Source organism: Planococcus citri, chromosome 3 (assembly GCF_950023065.1).
Source record: "Planococcus citri chromosome 3, ihPlaCitr1.1, whole genome shotgun sequence".
NCBI classification, from domain to species: Eukaryota; Metazoa; Arthropoda; class Insecta; order Hemiptera; family Pseudococcidae; genus Planococcus; species Planococcus citri.
The window spans coordinates 25,139,735-25,165,036 of NC_088679.1; the positions used below are offsets into that span (position 1 = coordinate 25,139,735).

The following is a 25,302-nucleotide window of genomic DNA, read 5'->3' on the forward strand; positions in this document are numbered from 1 at the left end:
ATGGTAATTCTAGAATATAACGGAACGTTTTCTTATTATAACTAGCCCGCCTTTTGTAATGATATCTACTCGTATTAGGTACCTCACATCTTGTAATCTAATAACTAGTACGATAGCCAGAGTCTCGGTGTGAATTTATTTCGAATCACACTATGGGTTGCTCTTTTTGAGTTTTTTTTCTACCCAGGGTCGGCTTTTTTCCACTAATTGAAAGTCGATAGGGAGGTGTTAGCGTGGGTTATAATAAATTATTAATTATAAAATATATAAATTATTCCAGTGGTGAGAATTACTTCAGACAGGACTGGACCGTTAGATTGTCCAGTTTAATAGATCTTTGTATACAGGATCGAGGAGTTGGGGTGGTTAACCTGGTGCCCTTCAGAATTCGTAGAGGTGGTAGTCGAATATCGAGCACCCGGTTGGACGCAGAATCTGATATCATAGCTTTTGATCTCATAAGTTTCCGATTATAAAAGATAGAAAGCTTCCTTCTGAAGTGGGTGAATAGTCGATTGCGATTTTCCCTAAAATTTCGTCAGCATAGCAGGGAGTCCCAAAATAGCATTAAAATGTCATTCATCTGATTATTTTATTCATATAATAAGTTCATTTTGGCAGTGTATTATTCAAAAAATAATCAACCAATCTGTATGAAATTTTCAGGGTGCCTACTCAAGTACTTATTTTGGAGTATTTTGTGCAACATATCAAAAGGAGACTAGTTACTCTGCAATTTTTCAAATTGGAATGAAAATCGACTCAATTTTTTCAATTTTCTATTTTACATTTAACCTTGTCTGAGATAATTGCAAAATTCAAGGTCAATTTTTTGGAAAATTGTCTTTTTGCGTTTTTTGCACAATATTTGTAGGTATTTCTCAGAGCTTTAACAACATAAGAAAATTGAAAAAAAAAAAGAATCAAAAAATCAAAATCCAATTAGAAACAGAAATTGGTAACAAATTTCAACTGACATTACTATAGGCCTGTCAAGATAATCAACCCATTTTGAAAATTCGACTCGAGACGAGAAAGTTTTCTTTATAATCTATTGAAAATGTATTCGAAATTTTCTCAAATTTTTTCCTATCTACTTGTGACATTTCTTCAATTGCCTTATTAAAAGTATCTCGTAATTTAATTCGTCTCTCAAGGGTGAAAGAGCAGAGTAGGTTAGAGTGAATTGCCCAGAAAAGTCAGTAAATTTTGACTAACCTTCACTTACAGTGGAAAGTCACTCAGAAAACATTTCAGCTCCGGAGGTGCCATGGAGAGGAGAAATGGGCTCTCGAAGAAAGAGCATTTTCGAAAAAATTGTGTTTTTTTATTCCTGTCGCCACTCAACCGGTTTATTCGTGTTTTGAAAATTTTTTTCTAGAAAATATTTTGCATTAACAATACTAAAACATTTAAAGGGAAAATTTCTGAAACTGAGGAAATATTTTGGAACGGAGTGGTGCCAATTTTTGGATCATTATTGGAAATCTCGAAAATTCAAGAAAAATAGCCAAGAACTTATGAAATTAGGTTTTTCGATTTTTTGAAATTTTCAATAATAACTAAAAAATTGGCACCACTCCGTTCCAAAATATTTCTCTAGTTTCAGAAATTGTAAATTTCGATGTTTTGGCTTGATCAATGCAAAATATTGGAGAAGAACAAAATTTTAAAAAATTCAATTTATCCAAAAATAAGCAATTTGCAAATTTTCAACTGCTCAGTAAAATATTCAAACGAAACTTATTGAGTAGCGAGAGGAGTGAAAAAACCCATGATTTTTTCAAAAATTCCCCCTCCTTGAAGACCCATTTTCTCTCCTCCAGGGGCACCTCAGAGGCTAAAATGTTTTTTTTCAGTAATTTTAAATTGAAAAAGAAGATCGCTGCTGAATTTGGTCAACAACTACTGTGACTCGCTCTGACAAAACCAAACATTTCGACAAAATTTCAAAAGAAAAATTTTCTCAAAAATCTGATCTCTGAACCGTTAAAATTCATTTTAAACGTCGTTATTTCGGAAAAATTTTTTTGCCGAAATGATCGGTTTTGTCAAAGCGGGTCACAATTCTGCTGGTTTTTTGAGGCGATCCATTGTAAATACCTGTATTTACAAGATGCTGTTGAAGGGCAGTAAAGAAATGCCTCCACATAAATTAACAAGGTGTCTAACAAAACTCCCAGACAAAAAATCATGACTTTTTCATGACCTATTTTTCACATTTTTACTAAATGTAAATCTCCCCCCCCCCCAAAAAAAATAATAACTGAAAAGTTGAAATTGCGAGGAAATTGAACAGAGTTGTCATTTTTTACAAGATCAAAAATTAGGTATTTCAGTTTTTTATTTTATTTTTATTTTTTGAACAAATTTTTCATTTTTTTTATTTTATTGGTTTTTTAAAAAAAATTTAAGAGTGTTTCGAGCAAACTTCATGACTTTTTCATGACTTTTCATGACTTTCATGACCACCTACCAAAATTCATGACTTTTTCGAGACTTTCATGACTTTCATGACCGTTAGACACCCTGATTAAATATACCATCCAGTAGGTGTCATGAGTTCATATTACTAACAAGTTTGGGAACCTCTGCTTTCCAAAAGCATGAAAGCGCCAACGATGAAAAGCGCAAATAATTAACAGCCTTGAAGTGAGAAGGTGGTGAAAAATTTTCACGAGATCATTTCAACTCGAAATAAGAATGCAACACAATCAACAAATGTAGTTCAGCATAGGTACATGACAATAGGAATAATTGCACCCCCCCCCCTCATCGCTCCTTTATGACAACTTTTTTTTAAGGGGCCATCCTAAGGAATATTTTAAAGCAACCTTACCAAAAAAAAGTTGGCCTTACTGACAAACTGGCAGCCATTTCGATTGACATGTCAGTCGAATGAGTGCTTGAAATTTCGGCAGGTTTCAAGTCATTTATTCTTTCCATCCAGCTTGGTTTTGTTTTATTCTTCAAATTAGAGAGTGTCAGTTTAAAATGTTCCCTTGTTGAAAAAAAAAATCTAGAGCAAAAAAATGAACCTTCCCCTCAACTTTCACACCACCAAGACTAAGGGAGAAAAAAAACACCAAAATCACGTCTGGTATTAATAAAATAAATTTTAATACTCGACGGAAACCCACCAGAGGTGTTTTTTTTCTCCTTCGCTACTTCTAATTTAACTGCTAATCGTAAAATTCCGTTAGGTTTTCCGTCACATTAGCCTACTGGCCGCGTGTCATTTCCGTTCATTGATAGGCGGCCGCGTACTCGTGGACGAGTCTCCGTCGTCGTCTCTCTGTCACACTTGATACGAGCGACGACCTATTGCTGGACAGCGCGGGTGTTTTTTTTCTCATTTTCCATTTTCTCGTCGTTGTTCGGCGTCATTACGTGATGTAATTAAATGCACGGCGATGGCAAAAATGCGCCACTACGTGAACATATTTCCAAACACAGAGACAATGACAGTGTACTTTAGAGATGTCACCGGTGATTCTGAAATACGCGTTGATTGTTTTTGTCGCGTCTCGTCTCTCGAGCTGCAGTTTTATTGGTACACTAATTTTTTTCCTTCTTCTGATACCGATCGTCTTTTTTTTTCTCTACTGTTGTAACGCCAAATGTACTACGTAGAAGTACGAGTGTACCTCTTGTAATGTATCTAGGAGTACACTCTCTATAAGGACAATTGTGCTCGTGAAATTTCATCTTGGATGGTTTGCTACTGGTTGTCTTTTTTTTTTTAGTATTATTATTGGACTTCTATTATTCTCGGGCGCGTAAATAAGAGCACGTTGCAGACGATTGTAATTAACTTTTTGGATCGTCGTATTTGTACCGTTCGATATAACTGTGTCTGGATTTTCTCTCTTTTTCTATATATACCTGTAGCGAGTACTAGTACTTGTACTTGTTGTTGTACTTGTACCTGTACCTAGGTATATCATTCCGCGAGTACGTACTTGATGGTCACAGGTCGTGTCGTCGTGTCGTATTGGTCATCGACGAGATGGCTCAGTCGTAGAGATTACATCTATGAACAAGCTTTACGACCAGAGTTATTTTATAATAAAAACTCACAAGCAGCGAGATATTATGCATTTCATATCGTCATATGGTAAGAGTATTTACTTTTACTTTCTATTATGGTCTAATTCAGAAGAAAGTAATCACATGTCGATATTTCATAATCGATTTTTTTCAAGGGTCCCCGGGATAAAAATCCAAATCGTAAGCTTAAGTAAAGACCCTCTCAATCTGAAATTCACGAGATAAAGAGTGATTCCTACTCCCATATATTTTTGAATTTTTTTCCAAATTGGAGGCCGGAAGGACATTAAGGGGTCTCTTACAAACACATGGGTACATAAATATTTGAAATAATGATAATTATTTTTGAAAGCATTTGTGGAAGGGGTGGAGGGGCTCAGAGGAGTAAGATTGAAGAAGTAAGCGAATATTCGAACTCAGCAATTCAGCATCTTCGAATTACCTATAGCAATCGATATGCCATTCCATTTTTGATTTTTTTTTTAGAAGTTTGACCTTTTAGTGATGTCTGTACCTCTAAAGAACGCTGAGATCTCATTTTGAGAATCACTTTTTAGCGCAAAAAAATTCCGAAAAATATGTAAATATTCGAAATTAATGCACTTAAACAGCAAATAAATCACACATCAGATAATATCATGTTCAATATTTCGGCATTTTGATCACATTCAAGGGCACTTTTTGAAAGCATTTGTGGAAGGGGTGGAGGGGCTCAGAGGAGTAAGATTGAAGAAGTAAGCGAATATTCGAACTCAGCAATTCAGCATCTTCGAATTACCTATAGCAATCGATATGCCATTCCATTTTTGATTTTTTTTTAGAAGTTTGACCTTTTAGTGATGTCTGTACCTCTAAAGAACGCTGAGATCTCATTTTGAGAATCACTTTTTAGCGCAAAAAAATTCCGAAAAATATGTAAATATTCGAAATTAATGCACTTAAACAGCAAATAAATCACACATCAGATAATATCATGTTCAATATTTCGGCATTTTGATCACATTCAAGGGCACTGATTATGAGGGGGAGGGCATTCAGAAGAATTACAACGAACGAAATAAGCCGATAGGTATTCGAACTCAGCAACTTGAAATTAAGAGCAACAATATACGTACATTCTCACTTTGATTTTTTTTTCCCAATTTTGATCAAAATTTGGGCGTCTTTTTGACCACTATGGACGTTGAGATCTCATTTTCAGAATTAATTTGTAGCATAAAGAGTAGAAAAAAATCTCGACTGCAATTTTTTCAAAATTGTTAAATGGTAGCTTTACTTTATGTAACAGGGTCCTTGCAGGAATTTGTTGTCCGAAAATCTCTACCTTTTCACTACTTTTTCACTATTCCTTCCAAAAAAAATCACTACCTTTCCACTACTTTTCAACTATGCCTTCCAGAAAAAATCACTGCTTTGAAAAATATTACCCCCTCCCCCCACCTTAATAGATCATTTTTTTCATTTTTTTTTAAATTTTGGATTGGACGCTATATTTTCAAGTATGAAAGATGGAGGATATTTTTTTCATCTTGAGCAGTGATTTTTTTATATTTTTTATGCATGGAAAATAGGATTTTCCACTTTTTAAAATTTTTCATTACCTTTCAAGCAAAATTGTTGAAAATCGCTACTTTTACAACCAACTTTCAAAAATTGTAAACTTTCACTTAAAGTTCAATTTTGAGCATTTCGAATTTTTAATCGCAAATTCTGAAACCTTTTGATCAAAATTTTGAAGCTAAGAACCGTTCATAGTTTCTTGAATCCTATCACGAAAAATATCATAATTTGCTTCTTGGACTTTTTTCAAATTTTCAAATTTCAGCTCCAAAGCTTAACTTCGAGCTTTCAACCTGAGAGGATCGGGATAAAAAAGACGTTGATAATTTATTCTAAAAATTGAATCATTATTTTTAACCTGAGGAGTCTTATTCAATTTTAAAAATTGCTGAACATTTATGACTTTCTGTCAACATTTCGAGAAAATTAGTAGTTTTTGTGACTTTTAATAAAAATTTATCCAAAATTTGAGTTTCAATTCAGCCCAATTCCAGTTTAAAATCTCTCTTCAAAAAAAAAAAAAAAAAAATGGCGCAAAGATATTATAGGTAGATGCATAATTCATTATAGAGCCAATATTTATTTTTAAAAAAAATTAAATTTCACTTTAAACGGCATCAATTTAAAATATCTCTCAAAAAATATCCCATTAAAAAATTCCAAATCGCCGAACAAATACTCGTAAACCAAACCAACCGTACACACTTTAGTAACCACTGTTGAAAAAAATTTTCCGGCCGAACGATCGACATAACGCAATATTTTACTGGTTAAATCACCGCATCGCATTCATCAGGCGAGCACACGTTCGCTAGAATCTCCGCAACGCCGGTCTACAATTCAGGGCCTATTCTAAGGTTTTTTTGGAGCTACACAATACCGACTGAAATTTTTTGAGATTCGTTTTAAAGGATACCTTCTCCCCCCTCCCACCAAAAAAAGAAAAAAACCAATGCACATTTTTCATATTTTTTTGAAAAAGAAAACTTTTTACTTTAAAAAATACGTGATGTTTTATTTTGAAAAATTATTAAATTTTCGAAAGCTTTTGCCCTAGCTTCGCTTGGGCCTTTAGACCTTTGTTTCTATTTTTGAAAATTACATATTATAATTTCCTGAAAACTATTGTTAGAATTTTTAAATGTTGAAGCTATGAAAATCAACTATTTGCATCAGCCATTTCACTTTTCAAATTTGTCAATTTTTTAAATTATTCTATTGTACAATGTTTTAAAAATTTTCAAAAATGAAACATTACCTTCAGAAATTTAATAGACATAACCCAATCAATACAGGGTTGGTATGGGTGCAAAGTACTTAACGAAACAGCAAAAAATTATTCTATGTAACTCAGAATAGCGAAAAAAAAGTGCGAGGATTCATTCGAAAATACCAAAAAGTTTGAAATTTAACGTTGTAAATTTTATATTGAAAATCATTATTTGATAGGTAAGTACTTCACAAATTGTGAGTTTTCTCAGTAAATCTTGAAAAATTAAAAATTTTCCAAAAAGTATGTTCTGTCCTCCTTTTAAATTTTGTTTTCACAGGCCAAAAGCCGAAGAAAATCCACAAAAAGTATTTGAAAAATTTAAATTATTCAACATTTTTGCTTCCAACTCCTGGCTAAATAGCTTAAGAAATCTGTGGAAGGGGGGTACCTGGGGTAAAAAGTTGAGAAAATATGGCAAAAGAAGTTGAAAATATTTCAGTCTTACCCCCTCCCCCTGGAGCCCTGTAACTAAAATTAACTCCCATGAACTAACTTTTGTAATTTCTAGCCATTTAGCCATTCTGGAACTTCCAGCGCAATTTTTGTTCCCCCAAAAATATAATTTCAAAATTTCTCTTACAAAATATGTGGAAATCAATTTGGGAAGCTAAAAATTGTGGTCCATTTTCGGGTCTATTCAACAAGTTTGTCCACATTTAATTTGATTTTCAGGCAAGCACATCAAGGACGTTTTTTTCAACCAGTATTCTCCACTAATCAATCATTTTAAAAAAGGTTGGTTAAAAAAACGTACTGTGTGTGACTGTCTGAAATTCAGCTCAAATGTGGATAAACTCCATTGATATGTAGATCAAAAATAAGATGGTTTTTAGCTCTTCAACTCTTCAAATTTTTAAAAAAATGATGGATCGACATTATTGTAAAACTTGAAATAGGTTTAGACATACCTTTCCCCAGACTTCTTCAAAAAAGCCTCAAAAGTTTATTTTCTCCACAGAAATAGCTCATTAACAGTAGGAAGAGCGTTACAAAAATGCCTTTGGATTTGTTTATTTATCATTAGAAGTGAAAAGAACTGGCCCATAAAAATTTTTTGCATAACTCATGGCAATAACTAGGTTTTTTCTGAAAAAAATGGGGTCCCCCTGAAAATTTTTTGGAACCCTTAAAGATTCTGCAATACCACATTTCCGTCCTCTGGGCGGCACTGCTACTTAGTAATTTTTTCTACTACATTTATGTACTTATCTACCTTTTACCTGGTTATTTGTTTGATATCATTGTGCAGTTTTTATGAAGTTACATGGGTCCCAAATTCGTTTTTTTTTTTGAACTGCACAATTTTTTTTCCAACTGCACATCAATTTTTTGGAGCTACACAATATTGTTGGAACTACACGTTAGAATAGGCACTGAACCTATGTTAATAAAATTGCATACTCTGTTCGCCGTAAATACGCATCTATGCAACGCGACATCTCATACACGTTTTTAGTATCCCTATATCTAACTACCTATGTATTATAGTGACATCGTCTACGTCTAGCTTGGACTAAACGAAATTTCACGAATTGTTTCAGATGATCGACAGTGGAATGGAATGGCCGACATTGAGAAAAATGTGGATCGTATTTTTGGTTATTGCCATGGCACCCTTAAGCAGGGCTGGAACAAAATTAGAAGACTGCGATCCGGAGATGATTGGTTTCGAATTAGTAACCGGTTACGTATTCACAGCGCCGGACGATTTACTAGATTCGATACCAGGCACGCTGATGCTGACCGATTGTCTAGAAGCGTGCCAAGGTAATGACACTTGTCATTCGGTCAACTACGAGACTGGCCTTTGCGTGTTATTTTCATCGAACGCCGATTACTATCCGGGTAAGTTGTTGTTTTTTTTTTCATATTTACATCATTCGTTTATCTCAGGTACTTTCAGTGAAGGAAAAAAAAACACTCTATTACATTATTTAGATCAACTATATATACTAGCACCATACAAGCGTATAATATAATTGCGCTGCCACCAACGATGAAAACACAATCGACGATGATGGGTTTTATTACGATAAAAAAAAACACACCATCAACACCATTTTAACAACCCAAAACGAGATCAGCGTTTTCCTCTTTGTTCTAAAAATTTTGATTAATCCATTAAAAATGAAATAGTTTATAGGTGATGTAAAAAATCTAATTTACGAGATTATCCATTTAGCCTTCGGCATAGTAAACGAACACCGAGATAAAAAAAAAACTGTCATCTCGAAACCTTTATAGCTTCGTTTCGGATTAACACGACGACTTTAAAACAATGGAAATTGAAAACACCTGATATGTAGGTACATGTACGAAGATGGAAATATGCTGCAAATGGGACCATAATTGCGATAAAAATTCGCGCCCAAAGCGTTCAAAACCTATCACTTGTACATTGAAAATATTCACAAAGTACTGACCAAGATGTACGCTGCAATAATATGTAAATAACACGTTTACACCGGTGTTTATCATTTTGAAACCTTTACTCGTGTAGTGTATCGTGAGAGTGACCAATGTAGCCGTTTAATGGGTAATTACACCCGAGTAATAACAGCTTAGCGACGTTTTTCTGCCTTTTTTTTTTACCGCAACATTAATGAAATTACAATAAACATCGATCGTGCTCACGTAGCTATACATAGAACGCGAATAGAATCGACTAAAAATAATATTCTACCTTTGGTATAATTTATCCATCAACGTGCCAACATCTCTCGCCTAGACCGAGATGAAAATTTACAAATAAAAGCAATACGCATTCCATCAATCGTTAACTCACCTGCGAACAGAAGAGAAAAAAAGACAAATTATTCATCAGTTAAAAAGCACATGTATCTGTATGGATTTTCATTAGTTTCGCTTCTTCTACTTGTACGATTTCCATCTTATATTGTATTATTGTTCACGTCATCATCGGCGACGACGTCGTCGCCATCGTCAGTTCAACGAAAACTATCGCAGATTTGGGTCAACGATTGCTACCTGCTGAGATCTACCTATACGTCGGATTCTTAGATATTGCATAGCATCCTCCTTCTCCGCCTTGTTGAACGTGTACCTCGATATGTAATTTTTATTTTTATTTTTTAATATTGTATAATATTGCACCATATAAATGAGACGAATAAGATGGCCAAAAAATGTTTATACGAGGACGATCAATATGGCTGATGAAATTCAACTCCGAAATCAATCAGATTTGAAAATTTATTAAAATATTTACACAATTTTTCAAATATTTTCCTACCCACTTCTGATAAAATTTTTCTGTAAATTGACTCGTATCGTACTTATTAGTCTCGGTTATCGAGCCTGAAATTTTAAATCGTCTATATTTACAATGCTTTTTACATTTTCGTAATTACCATAAATTAATCTTATTCATCAATTTAATAACAAATGAATCTGGGTCGTCATACTATATTTACGTATTCAAATATTAAAGGCTAGCGGCTTCGTAATTATTGGCCAGTCTATGTGTCGGCGTAGTATATTTAGACGATAAATAGGTTTCATCTTCTATAATATTTATTTCACTTTACATCGTCTGGATATTGTGTGCAGATCGTCATGCAAATTATCTTACGTTTTATTATACTTTGAAGCAATTGGAGAAATTTTTCATCTCTAGTGAAATTAGATATTATCAAAATATTTTCTAACCTTTGAGGATAATTTTTGATCGTTGATTGATATTGAATCATTCCCTAAAAACACCTATAGAGAGCAACTCATTTGAACTTTTTCAAGATATCGAAAAAAATGGCCATGTCGGTTTTTAAGATTTTTTTTGCCAAAGAAGATATTGTGTGATACGGTAAAACATGGCGAATCAGCCTCAAGCTGGAATTTTCAAATGATATATTTTTTAATGAAAATTATTGATACTTGTCTTAGGGTCTGAAAAACTGGCTGGTGAAAATTTTGGTTTTTCAATCCTCTTTTATCACAGGCTGTCCCGTCCAGCATGTTTTTTCATACTTTAAGGTGTTTCAAACTGGGAACCACTGAACTAAACTCAATCAGTTTGGAAAAGCGTGTCCTTACACTTCCATAACCAAAATTTCAGATGTTAATATTTTCATTTTTGCAACTTTTTGCAATTTTTTAAAAATTCAAAAAATTGAAAAAAGTTGTTATGAAAATTTTTAATTTTTTCATGAAGTAGCATTTCTTGAACCAAACAAACTCGCTTCAATTCAGCTCTTCAGATCAAAAACAACTTTGGGCTCTTTGCAGAACCTCTTGCGAATTTTCAATTTTCTGAAGGAATTTCAAATTGCTCTGGAAATAATTAAAAATGAACTTCAGTAGGTACTTACAATTTTATTAGTGCTTTCTGAGGACATTCGTGACTACATATTTTAGGATATCATACCTAGGAAATTCTCCCCCATCTCCAAAAAAAAGAAAAAATACTTCAAAAATCATTTTTAAACGAACAAATAAATCTCCCAACCCCCCCCCCCCCCCCCTCCTATATACAAAAAGATAAATTTTTGAAAACTATATAAACAAGGAGCAGTTTATTCGTTTAGAAGTGGACTATTGGGTTTACAGTTCTATACAACTACTCGATTCGAGAAAAAAAAAACACTTTTGAGCCATTTTGGACAATTTGGAATTCTTGATGAAAATATAGAAAACTCAGCGGAGGCTTCAGAATGATCCAAGATTAGTATGTTGTCAAGTTGGAACGGAGAAATGAAACAATCATTCACACAGTTTCATTAAAAAAAGTATGCACGAATGTTTTTTAAGAAGTTCAAAGTGTCTAAACAAATGGAACAGCAAACGTTCAAAAATGGGACTTTAAGCATGAAATTAAAAAAAATGTCAACTTCAAGAGGAGGAATTAGATAAAAATTTATTCAAGATGAAGTTTTTTCAGGTCCAGAAAAACATTTTTAAAGATGCAAAATTCTAATAGAAGAAAAAAATACATAAAAACTTTAAAATATTGATGAAAAAATAATTTAAAAAAAAAAACAAGAATTTTGGAAATTTTAGCAAAAAGTCAGAAATTTTTTTTCATTTTTAACGAGAACTAGAAAACATAGAAAGAAACATACCAAAATTCTAATGGAAGAAAATGAATGGAAAATTTGAATGTTTTTTTTGGGGGGGGGATGAAAAAAACAGGATTTTTTTGAAATTTTGGTTTAAAAAAACCAAGATTTTTGGCTAACTGAATTAGAAGAAAACAGTACTCAGAAAATTTTTTTCAAATGTTTCCATGTGAGGACTGAACAAAGTTGGATCAAAAGTTGATCCAGTAAAAATTTTTTACCAATGACCTATTTCAATGAGAATTGGAAAAAAATTAAAAACACACTTCGAAAATATACTTATGGAGGAAAATACCTACATAGAAAATTTTGTAAGTTAGATTGAAAAAAACAAAAGTTATGTACTTGGCAGGATTTTCTCGGAAATTTTGATTTAAAAGTGGGATTTTTTGCAATTTTGGCAAAAAGTAGGGATTTTTTTATAACTTTGGCCAAAAAGTGGGGATTTTTTTATAACTTTGGACAAAAAAACATGATGTTTTTGAAATTTTGGTTTTAAAAAAACAGAAGAAAAGCAGGATAGCAGACCAATAATTTTCAAAAATTCACCAGAAATCCAAAAGTGAACTTTCAACTCTTAAAATTTTGGTTAAGGGGGTTTCAAGATGTGTCCTATTGATCTGGCTCGGTATTAATTGTACAAATCAGAAAATGCTGGTTCAAGTGTTTCTCTAGTCAGCAATTTTTTTAATAGAAAAACAGTAATTTCAAAGCCATCTCAGGTATTGAAGCATATAAAATCGAAAATTGGTTAGTCTGTTTAAAATTCAGGTGAATCAAGTTGCAAGAGTGTATTTTTCGATCATTCTACACCACATTGCAGATTTAACGAAAAAGGAGGAGGATGAGGAGGAGGAGGAGGCCATCTTAAAACGCACCAGAATATCATATATTTTTCAGCCAAATTACTCAAGGATATCATCATAAAAAATAATGTGACTTAAGGTAGCTGTCACAAAAAAAAGATAAAAAGAGTCCGAAGAAAAAATACTTGAGATGCACGAAAATGAAGAAAAATTGAATTTCTTATTCAATTCAATTACCTATTTAATTTTACACAAAATCATTGTAATTAGTATTTCAAGAGGAAGAAAAGATAAACCTATTCTTCGTATTCCTTTTCTACATCCCTCAATCAAAAATAAGTATTGACTATTGAGACAGTAAGTATCTGACAAAAATCGAGAGCTGTTCTCAAATTTAAAAATCTTGTTGAAATCCAAGACGAAATTTGAAATCGAAACCTACAGTCAATCTGGAATCTTCACATCGTTCATTTTTAACATTACTATGAACTTTCATCAAGAAGCTAGTTGCACACCCACGAGGAATAATTTTACGACCAGACAGTAGTTTTTTTTCCTAAGAAAATGCTACCTTTAGGCGTGATTGCGAATGATGACACTTATGAACTCTTCACGCAAGGTTATGTTACGAGTATCGCGATTGAAATAAAGAGCAGACGATCATAAAATAAAAGTATCATACGCTAGCTGGTAGATTATTGATTACGTATAGGTAAGAATTATCTGTACAGCCAGACGTTAGTATAAAATTTTCTCACGTCTTCGAAATAGTACGAGTCGTAACATCGTGCCTTATGAACCGATATCAAAAAAGAGGACGGGGAGATTCGTCATTATATTCCTAATGAACAACCAAAGGTCGTAAATTGTGGTCAGGTACTTTGAAATTACGCCCAGGTATGTAAGATAATTTGCAAATTCTCACCTACAACAATAACGCTAAGAAACGATAGGGTACTTTAAGAATGAATAAAAAAATCAACATCGTCATTTTTCAAACGAAAGTGATTCCGATTCTGCGAACGAGGTCGTTTGATTAGAAAAACATTAAGAAAATTTTGAACCTAATGTGGTTTACTGGATCGTTAGTCGGACATGATCGGCTGTAATCGAAATGTAATTTCGCGAGCGAAATTCATTTTACGCTAGACTTGACTCGAAATGGCAACTGGGCGGATGAATTAGAAATAAAAATTCTGATTACTTATATCGAGTTCAATCGCCTAATCAACTATCATGACGATAACGAGTGATGCGACGATTCGAGATTACTCAACATGCAACATGCAAAAATATACTCGAGAGTTATTTTATTGCTTATGAAAAAGGTCGATTAAGTGATGGACGTATTGTAATTTATACTGATGACGCAACGAGTAAATAGTATACGTGATAGGTAGATACGCGAAAGATGTTACCACAGGCGTGGCAGTCTTTAATAAAGATATAATTGCAAGTCGCCCTTGTGAAGGTCATTCCTCCCTCGTCAATTTTACTAGTTTAAGGGCATACTTTGCAAATGGAAGGCAAAAAATAGTACATAAAACCGGAACCAGTTCAGTTGAAATATTCCCTACGAGGTGTCGATCATAATAACGATGTAATCATTTAAAATCAACCTAGCTATGTGTATTACGACGCCTGGCGGGAAAATACGAGTACGTCGTATGATGCCACAGGCTAAAAAATTTATTTATAGCAGAACTAGACTTGAACCAGATGAAAAAATGCAAGCGAAAAAGTAATTGCAAGTAACGTGTGTTTATGCAATCTGACTTCAATTTCGTTTTTTTGCACGAGCACTTTCACATTCGAGAGAAATAAGACGGATTTCAATTTTTTTGGAGGGGGAGGAAGAGGGTGCAAATTTGTAAGAAAACTTGGAGGTCGTTAATTTGAAATTTGTTGATTAATTCTTCTGGGAAAAAAATCGAGTTCGAAAATATTTCAGCAGTTTGGGATCCTTGGAATATGCGCTATTCAGAACTCAAACTTCAACATTCAGGGTTCCTAAAAATTTTGGAATTTTAAAAACACAATTTTCCATAATTTTGTCTTGAATTTTTCGTTTCTTAGAAAATCACATTTCAAGATCTGAATTTTCTTTGAAGAAATCGATAAATCATTTTTCACAGAAAACTCCAGGAAAAATTTGATAAAATTTTACATTTGTTTCGTGATTTTCAATTTTTCCCAATTTTTAAACGAAAAAAAAAAAAATTCAAAAACTTGCTGGAATTCTCTGGTATTTTCAATTAGGCCAAATTTATTGAATTTCCCAAGGTTTACAAATTTTTAAGGAAATATAACAATCTATATTTTTTCCACTCAGGAGAATCTTTCAACCCCATTAACTTCATTACTTTAAAAAACAAATAGGTTAGTGACCATTGAAATGGTCTAACTCGCTTCATGCACGTCAATTTCGCCAATAGCTCGTCAACTTGTCATTTTTGCAGCTCTAATGGGACACGATGCAAGAAAATAGGTACCCAGCGATCTACAAAGAGCATAGCTGCGTTGCCCACTCCATACCAAATGGACATTCAGCAGACCCATAAGAAGAGATACATTACGCGAGGCTGTGTAGTACGTATCTTCTCGAGCTCCAGTGACTTTAACGACCGTATAAGAATAAAGTCGATTATAACAGACAGATAAGAAAAGAGCAAGCGTCGTGCGTTCTGATGCACATTATCATCGTGCAGTTATGCGCGTGCTTTTTGCTTTTATCAAATCTCCGCTTAAGGTTCATTCTCTGTTATTTTTTCCTCTTCTCTTTGCCTTCGTTCGGTAAGATATTCGAGTTCGAGTATTCGATACAGTCGTATTTGTACGGTACGTAATACGCATAAGTAGTAAAAAGAAAGGCTTAGGTCATATGAAAGTTCATCATTATTATTTTTGTCTTTAAAAGTTGCATTAAAAAAGTCAATTTTGACCTTTTTTTTGAATACTTATAAATTTCACTAATTTCAAAATGATTATTTTGTTAGATGAACTTTTTGAATTGGCTTCAAAAATGATGCCAGGATTTATTCTTGAAACTTTCACTTCGAGGTATTTTCAAGTTCTCCAACCAGGAAATTGACTTTTTACTATTTGGACATGTTCAGAATACCATAATTTATTTCAGCTTTTAACCTTTGGTTCATTCAATTTACATTCATTTATGGAACACTCTAATCTATGTAACTCACATAGTAACTCACATAGTCGTTAAGGAATGAAATTAGTGTAAATCTACACACATCGATACAAGTGTTCTGAAATAGGCGCCATTTGCATCGTTCCAAATACCCATAAACAAACCAGCAATGTTAAAGCACAACACTCTATTTCTGCACTTAAACTATTACTCGTACTCGTATACTCGTACAATACATATCTAAATAAGTACAAATATGCGCTATGGTATGCTATATGTATGTAGTGCTCCGATGGCGAAAATTTTTATTAAGCTTTATATATATTCGCACACTCGAACAGTTTGTTCAACTTACTACCTTAGCCACGTTTTTCTAGTGAACACGAGGCGAAATTTATTTCATATTTTCAACTTTACAACCAAGTTCACGATCAACGTATAAATCTCGCGCAAAACGTGACTCGATCTTATTTGTATTCATCAGCGGAATATATTGCAGTTTAAATTTTCATTACGTTCAATGCATTACAATGCAAATAAAATTAACGCAAATTAAAAATTACAACAGTACATTGTACCTTTTCCCCTTCCTGCTTTGCATTTCTTTATTTTTTATTTTTTCATTTTATGTAACAACAGATCTTCTTCAACCAACGGATCTTTTCTTTCGTCTGGTAACTACAACGAGCGCAGAGATCATCGTCGTGGTATTCATGGCAAATACACCGTGTTTCGAAAAGCTCAACGAGGAAATATGTATATGCACAGGAATGAATTTCCATAATAAAGTGGGTACTGCGAAGCGGAAATTTGTTCAAAAAATATTCGAAGTTTGTAGAAGGAAAAGTCGATCTAATTCGGAATGTATTCACATGATTGAAATTCTCGAAATTGAAAATAGGTAAACGCATCAATTTGAATGAACGAATCGAAATCGAAATCAAATTCAAATATTTTATAACAATTGTTCACAAAAAAAGATTCTATAAATCTCTCAAATGATGTGTTGGGATCAATTCTTCATGAGAGTTGGAAAAAAGAAGGAAAGAGGATAGGTAATTTATCAAAATTAAGCTGAGATAACTTTTCGATTTGTGGTGAAAAGAAATAAAAATAGCTAGTACCTAAAAGTTAAAAAAATCAATGAATTTTGAGCGTTTTTTTAATTTACAGAAAAATAAAATAAAAATAGTTTGAGCTGGTAGAGAATGATTTCAAATATATAGGAAGAGGTATCAAAAACATCCTTCGGCAAAAAAGCAGCTTTATTAATTTCAAGCGCTGCTGAACTTTAATTCATTTTTCATCTTTCAAAAAAATAAAAAAATGAAACGAAGTGACGTCGACTTTTACTCGTACCCTCAATAAAAGATAAATTCGAAAAACACGTTTTTCAGTAAATTTTCCAACCAAAAGAACAAAAGCGAAAAAAAAATAGATTGATGATTCAAAGTCAAATTCACTTCCATTTTTCATTTAAATTTTAGCATCAGACCTACATTAAGTACTTAATACTCATCTATTACAAAAAAAAAAAAAAAAAAAAAAAAAGCATAAATTTATTGTCTGCCATGCCATATTTAATCCAAAATAAATTTTCTTGAAAATCACACCATCAGCAAAAATGTCAAAAACAACTGAATTTCATTGCAGTTATTTGCAAACAGAACCAGCTGATTTTTTTCATTTTTCTGATTTTTTGAACAAATTTTTCATTATGGGCTTTTAAAAAAAATTTTAATTAGGTATGTATTGAGCAAAATTCATGACTTTTCCATGACTTTCATAACTGTTAGACACCCTATTGCAATAAATATGGTGGACAATTTCACGTTAATGGAATATTATGGCACTAGTCAAACTTATTTTTCTATATACTTATCAGGTAAATTGATTGAAAATGAAATTACCAATTCTAAGTTTGGTTACGATAAATTCTTCAGACCTTTTAAAAAGTTTCAAAAATTACAACAAAAGCATACTTAGCAATGCCCATTTTCAAAAAAAAATACCTACTCGTACATTTCATTCATTTTGTGATGTTTTTTTTCAAAAAAATTTCTGTAGCTAACTTAACATTTTTTTAGAGCCTAAACTAAAATACGAATTTTTTGGATTGAACATCTAAAAAATCCTGATTATTATCTTCTCTCACTTCGTACTTGGAAAAAGTGACAAACAAATTATAATGAATTCTATTTAAAAATTTTCTGAACCTAATTTTTCTAAACAAAACTTTGTTAAAAAACAGCACTTTTTTACTCAAACACTTTCATTTTTAGAGATTTTTTTAGGGAATGAAAACCGAAAGAATATTCAAAATTAATCAGATTTTTCGCGAATTACTAATCCCCTTCCCCCTCCATCACTCAAACCGTCACTTTGATAAAAAAAAATCACAGTAAACGGAGGGCCTTTGTTTAAATATTTTCCCAGGCTTCAAAAAACATTGCCTATTAGCCCCTGGAATGGAAATGCTTTTCACAGAAAAGACAGAACACTTCAATCATTCGACAAAAATTGAATCAAATTTTATCCTTACGTTTCAAAAAAAAATATGAAATATGTACTATTGTTCTAAGTGTATTCATGAGCTTCTTTCTCTCTTTTTTTGAAAAACCAAGCACATAGAAGATAAATTTCATTGCTAAGGATCCAAAAAAAAAAAAAAAGAAACTTGAAAAATTGTAGAGCATAAAATTTCCTACCAGCGGAGCACGATTCTTTTTTTTTATCCAGGAGTTTTTCTTCAGATATTTCAAGGCGATTATGAAGTTGAAAAAATCAACTTCATTCCAACTTTATTGAAGAATTTCTATAAATAGAACTTTTTCTATGAGACACCATGTACATGCACACTCAAAATTTGAACGCCTGAATACAAGATACATACCTCCTTTCCCGCTCCCTAAACTCCACTGCTGTCCCTTACTTCTGTAATCAAAACGCAAACAATTTTTGCAAATTTGAAGAACGTGGCCAATTTTGTATTTCCTAGTTTTTTTTCCTTAAAATTAAAAATGGTAGGTATTTCCTCCCCCCTCTCCCGCACAAATCAGTGTAAAAAATGCTCATTTGAAAAAAAAAAAATTGAAAACTCGAAAAATGAAAGAGAGGGAGAAGCCAATTACTCTTTCGTCATCTCCATAATTTTACCTACTGAAACCAGTACATATTATCCAAATTTGAAAATTTAATTAATATTATGGGTATGAGTTCCTTAAGAAAAAAAAATACTTTTATGCAAAAAAAAAGTACAAAAAATCAAAGGGAAGGACCTGACCTTCATTTTTCCTTATCATTTTTGTTACACAATTTAAAGGAAAAAATGAATAAAAATTGAAAAAAAAACAAGTGAAAATAGGAATCTTAAAAATAAAAGGAAAAAGTATCTTCATCTCATCAATCAATCCAAGTCGTTTGAACTGATTGTAAAATTCCTAGCTAATACATACAGCATTTTTCCAACACGAAAAAAGTCTAAAAAGTCCAATTTTTCACTCCATCACTAAAATTTGCTCCAATTTTTCCCTCATTCGTTCCATCACACATTCATTTTCATACACACAACTGGATTTATTTCAAAACAAACGTGGCATCTTTTCGACACCTACCAATTGTTCATCAAAAATTACACCTCGTTTACAAGTACATAAAATATTCATCGAATGCGATTTTTCATCAATTTATCTCGTAAATTTGAACGTTACCCTAAATTACGTTCTCTTCACATAAGCAACTCACAAGCCTGAAACTTTCACACCGCATCATTGTCTAAATTAAATCATACGGCTCGTTATCGTAAGGTAGTTTTCTGATGACACGGTGAATACGACGACGAGTACCATGTGCAAAGCGGTACATGAAATCCACCATACGACGACAATATCGCACATACACTCTCCAATACGAGCACACACCATAGACGAAAGTAGAATGATAGAGCCATTTAACAGATATATGACATACTAGTGGCGGTGAGCCTCCATATGTGCCTCTACTGTACTCATGTGCAGTGCAATGGTAGCAATATATGAAGGTATATATACTCTGTAGGATCGTTATCGATATTCGATATGGCTATTCAAACAACAAAAACGATCAATGAAACTACATCTTTGAAAAACGTCCGTGAACCTGACACACAGGTAGCCTAAAAGTCAGAACTGACTTGAGACTTGGTGAGCCCAGTCTACCGAAACGTAACCCCTTTGCGTAAATGTTTACACACAGACATTCTCACGTCTTTGATAGTGAGACGAACAGAGTATAGTGAGTACAGACTACAGAGTAATATCCAATATGGATGTAGTTATTCGCAGAACGTGATTTAGGTTTTTACTCGCGGTGTCGATCTGGACAATTTACAGGATTAGTGAACCATTTGCGGTCACTTGGCGGCCAAGACCACACAATGCAGTGGTAATTCATCCATAGATAAAAAATATATATGACACGTGTTCTAATACTAGTATATAGTATAACTATAAAGTATATACTAGGTGTATACAAGATGAACATTCCCCCAGTTAGATACGCTTATTAGATACATAACCTTTGGCCGGTCACTAAAAGGACAACGACTATTTAATGAGAATCCATCCATCATATGCTCATCTTGCATGTACATAGTTTGTATCTGTATCCATTAAAGAAAGAAAAAAAACTGCAACAATTCGAATATTATACAGGGTGCGGGTGGTCTTCATCCAGCTACATTTATAAAAAATTTCTATAATCGTGTCATTTATTTTTTCCAGGTGCGTTGACAAAATCACAATTCCCGGTGTTTACCATATACGCTCAAAAAACCTGCTTGGGTATCAAACCTTGCGAAAAAGCTTGGTGCTTCGATCGAGTACAAGGCTTTCGTCTCAACGGATACGTTAAGAAGAAGACTACCGCTACAAGTAGACAAGATTGTCTAGAAATGTGCCTAGGAGAAAGAGAATTTTCCTGCAGGTGAGTTCTTTCAACTTGATAAGCCATCGTGCTTAAGTATTTTTCACGTCCGTCGCCCAACACCCATCATTTGTCTTTGCTAATTATTACCTGTCTTTTATCGCTATATTTACTTATGGAGCTGGAAAAATCAACGAGTTTGAAATACTCGTAGGTACAGGTGCCTAGGTTTTCCTATTTAGAGCACAGCGGTGCGTGCGAATAGCCCAAGGCTCACGAATACGTTCAGTTCAAGTTCAATTTATCGAGAACCTAACTTGATAACTCGATATATTGAAAAAAATAATGAGAACTTTGCGAGGATTTGCTCCACTTTGAAATCAGTTTTGAGAACTGAAGGCTTCTTTCAAAAAATCACAAGTCAAACATTCCAATTTTATAGCTGGACGAATGAAATTCTAAAATTATTTCGGATAGGATAGGGTGGGAAGGGATGCAGTTTTAACGAGATTTATAATTCTTCAAAATTGATTAGAACAGATTTTAAAAAATTAAACATCAAGTACCAAAATGAGAAAAAATTGAAAGCAACAGTTTTTCCGGTAAAAAAGCAGAACAACTCAGAATAAAGCAGATTTTTTTTCAGCTGTTTCAATTGGAGGAGGAAAGAGGAGGAGATGGATAGGATCAGATCAGAATTTCTTCTTGACAAAATTTTTTCTGGTCATAATTTTTCTATTTTGCGAAGGAAACTAGAAATGCATCAGAAAATCAAAATTGTGAAAGGAAGAGAATAAAATAGAGAAAATGTCAATGTTTGATTTTTGGCAGGAGACAGGATTTTTAGCTGAAAAATTGTCAAATATTTTCCTGAGTCCTTGGAGGGAGGGGGGGGGGGGAGTCGACAATTTATCCAAATCAACATTTTTCTATTTTGAAAGAAAACTGAAAAAAATAATAAAAAATAAAATAAAAAAATGAATTCAAAAATAAATGAAACTTTTTCAAATAAATCAGAAATAAGCAAGATTTTTTGCTATTTTGGCGAAAAAACAGGACTTTTGAAAAGAAATTTTTACAAATTTCCAAGTTGAAAATTTTTGAAAAAACAATATTCAGGGAGAAAAACAAATAAATGGACAAATAAAAAGTTAGATAGAAAAACATAGCAAAAAAAACGACAGGCACTTTCAACAGAAAATTATTTCAAATAGGTACTTCAATTGGAGAGAGGAGTGGTTAAAATTTATCAAAGATGATGTTATAAAATTAGAGAACTAAGAAAAGCAAAGCAATAAAACAAGATTTTTGATCAATTTTTGCAAAAAAAAAAATCTAGACAAATTCGTAGGTAGAGATTTGAAATAAGCAGTACACAGGACTTTCAAACAGCTAAATATCCTCCTGTTTATAAGCCCTTCTTGTTTCCATTTCTCTAAATCAACCCATTTCCACGTTTTTTTCTTCTGATTGGAAGTACTGAGTTTTGATTTTGATTTTGTTTTTATTCTATATGCAGTTTGTTTTGAAAATGGAAAAAAATTGACTTAAATAAAATTTACCGTGATTCCCCCCCCCCCCCCCGGTTATCAATCCAGGAAAAATTGTTTTCTGTTTTCTGATAAAGGTCCTGTTTTTTGCTTTTTTCCATTTTCTAATTAAATTGATAAATTTGAAATTTCGCACCAAAATTTTGATTTTTTTTCATCACTTTGTAGTGTTTATTGAAAACATAAAATTTTTGACCTCTGAAAACGTCATGAATAAATGGTCGGATCCCTTCTCTCCCCTCTATTGAAATAGAAAAATATCAAAAATTCGTCCACTGAAATTCTGCTATCCTTCAGAAATGGAAAGAAGAAATTCTAATTTGAAAATTTGAAATTTTTCAATTTCAACGGATAACGAGTGATGATAATATTTTCAAGTGTTCTAATACAACTCCAGCCAAAATGATCATAGGCAATTTGAACGATTCAAAAAATTGCCAGAGCACTGACTTCTAATATCAGCTCATTGTTTCGATTTACCCCCCCCCCCCCCCACCCACTGACCTCCTGAAGTTTGGTTTAGGTACTTATCTAGTTTTTGTAAAAGCTTGGACCACTAAAATTTCTGAAAATCGAAAAAAATCCTGTGACCAGTGGTTTGCCAAGTTTTCAGGTGCCCTGTTCACAATAAAAAATAATTCTTATAATTCAAAAGCTCTAAAAATTTTTGAAAAAAATCGAAGCACCGAACCTAAATCGGGCTGGTTTGGCCAGAAACGATCCAGCTGACAAAAAAATTGCCGGTAATATTTTTTGTAGACGAAATCAAATGCAGTAAAAAAAGGTTATACATAATTTTGCTTCAAAATAACACACGCAGACTAAGTCTGATACTAGCACAAATCTCGCAAATACAATATTCCAACCAATTCCTCGCTCTAAAATCAACACAAGTTTGGTATTCATTACCCCCAAATGTTTTCATTACCATTCTAACCCATCTCTTTTATCGTTAGTGCCCAGCACTCTAATAAATAATCCCATATAGGCCATTAAAAACGCGTAATATTTGTAAACGGTATCGACTACACGATGAAAATGGCATCAGTAGTAGAACTGGTATCTCATTAATTTAATAATATAACAGTTAAATGGAAGGTATCCGAGGAGAGACAAGGACATGTAGGTGTATAGGTAGATGATTTTCCTACTCGGCGTGTGATTCCTTTCTATAAGGCAATTACAACTGTGTGCTATTTTAAAGATTTCACGTTTATATTGATAAAAAATATATACTGCAGTACTTTCCACCTCTAAATGTATTTTTTCTCCCGAGATGATTTATAAAAAAAAAAAAAATTCCCCACCTATATAAAAGTCTGCTAAAAACAAGACGACGAATATTTCTAATTACCATAACTGCTTTATCTGTATATTTTTCAGCAACTATTTGTATATAAAATGCACCACTGGGAAGTGGGAACCGTGTGCGCAAACACGATGTGACACTTTCCAAACTTGCATATAGATGTTTGATTTGTATTAACGCGAAAATTTTTTTGGTCGTTAAGAGCGAAAAATAAAACATAACCGAGCCGTTTTGTAAATAACCTATTCACACCGAGCAATATTTATTTGTAGGAAAAAAATAGGTACTCTCCGAAACAAGGTTAATACATAATTTATGAGAGTTGGTATTTGGGACAAAAAATGAGTCACGCCTGTCATAATACTATCTGGCAGATACCTCTGGCTTCAAGTACTCGTAGTTGCGCTTAGTTCTTGCAGGTTAAGTGACATATTTGTCAGCGACGTGTAAACAGATATCAATTAAGCTAAGGTAGTAGTCGTTTAATCGACTCATGCGCCCCCGCTCTTGCCCATCATGGGTTGGAAAATTAATTATCAAGAAGATTAACACAGAGACATTTGTATAGAATTGGCTTGCCTGATGTGCTTCGCGTATTATACTCGCCGCGTCGACCGTATACACAGACGTTTTGTTGGATAGATTTTAAAGTAATGGACATTTTTTTCTCGGCTCGTATATTTTCTTCATTGTCGGTAATGACTCGATGGTTTACAAATTCCACAACTCGTAATTGAAAAAATTAAAACGATCTATCTATGTAGTCGAGGGAGTTTTTTTCCTGCATTGGTTGGTATGTTAGCTAAATTGATTTCATAACCCCTTCAAAAAGTATAGTAATTAAATGTTCAATGTTCGTTTGAATATTATACGAGTACCTATCTTCTATTAGCTTCAGTTTGAGCAGAAAGATCAACCGAAGGTAGGTTTTTCATCAAAGGTAACAAGGTGTTGCTATAAACCACCCATGCTGACGATGACGGTGCTCAAATGACTTCTCGTGTAAAAAGTGAATTTCAAAGAAAGCAAAATTTTCACATGCAATATGCATGGAACAAAACTGACACGACACGACACGACCTTTAGAGTTGAAAAGTCCTTGAACGTTATTACTGACGCTGACGTAGGTCATCAAACTTTTCATTATTGAATATTATGAAGGTAGCGAAGGTACGTAACTTTCAGCTACGATTACTGCATTTTGACACGAATACGAGGGCTAAATTATTCCGGAGTGGAAAATGGGAGTTCGAGTTTGAGACCCGAAGTCCAGAGACGAGCCTCCCCCCTCCCCTCAAACAGAAAAAATGTTGGGAAGAAGTACGGTGCGAATTGGGAAAATCAAAGAATCACCAAACACCATAGTTTTTACTTCTTAATTACAAATTTTCAAAAGCTTTTGCCCTTGCTTCGCTCGGGGTGTAACTTGAGTGAAATTTGAACCGGTTGCAACTGGTTCATAATGAATTGAAGTTGGTGCAAATTTTAAAAAAATTGATCATAAAGTGACATTCATTTTAATTTTTAGCACGCAAACCACAATTCTCAAAGTTTTGAACTTTCCTGAATAAATAGTTGAACCGGTTGCAATTGGTTCGTATTGAATTGAAATTTGAACCCTAGTGGGAG

The 25,302-nt window shown here is 33.3% G+C and overlaps 2 protein-coding genes across 3 annotated transcripts in view; one reads left to right on the forward strand and one right to left on the reverse strand.

Moving 5' to 3' along the window:
• The window catches only part of Atg16 (Autophagy-related 16), a 452,024-nt gene that overhangs the window by 364,277 nt on the left and 62,445 nt on the right, over positions 1-25,302 (reverse strand). The gene's annotated exons all lie outside the window — the stretch shown is intronic.
• Positions 1-25,302, forward strand: part of neo (neyo) — a 152,426-nt gene that overhangs the window by 83,981 nt on the left and 43,143 nt on the right. For both annotated transcript variants that reach the window (XM_065357131.1, XM_065357132.1), the window contains exons 3-4: positions 8,425-8,728; positions 20,673-20,874. In XM_065357131.1, coding sequence (XP_065213203.1) covers positions 8,425-8,728; positions 20,673-20,874 — 506 coding nt within the window. The remainder of the gene's footprint in view (positions 1-8,424; positions 8,729-20,672; positions 20,875-25,302) is intronic.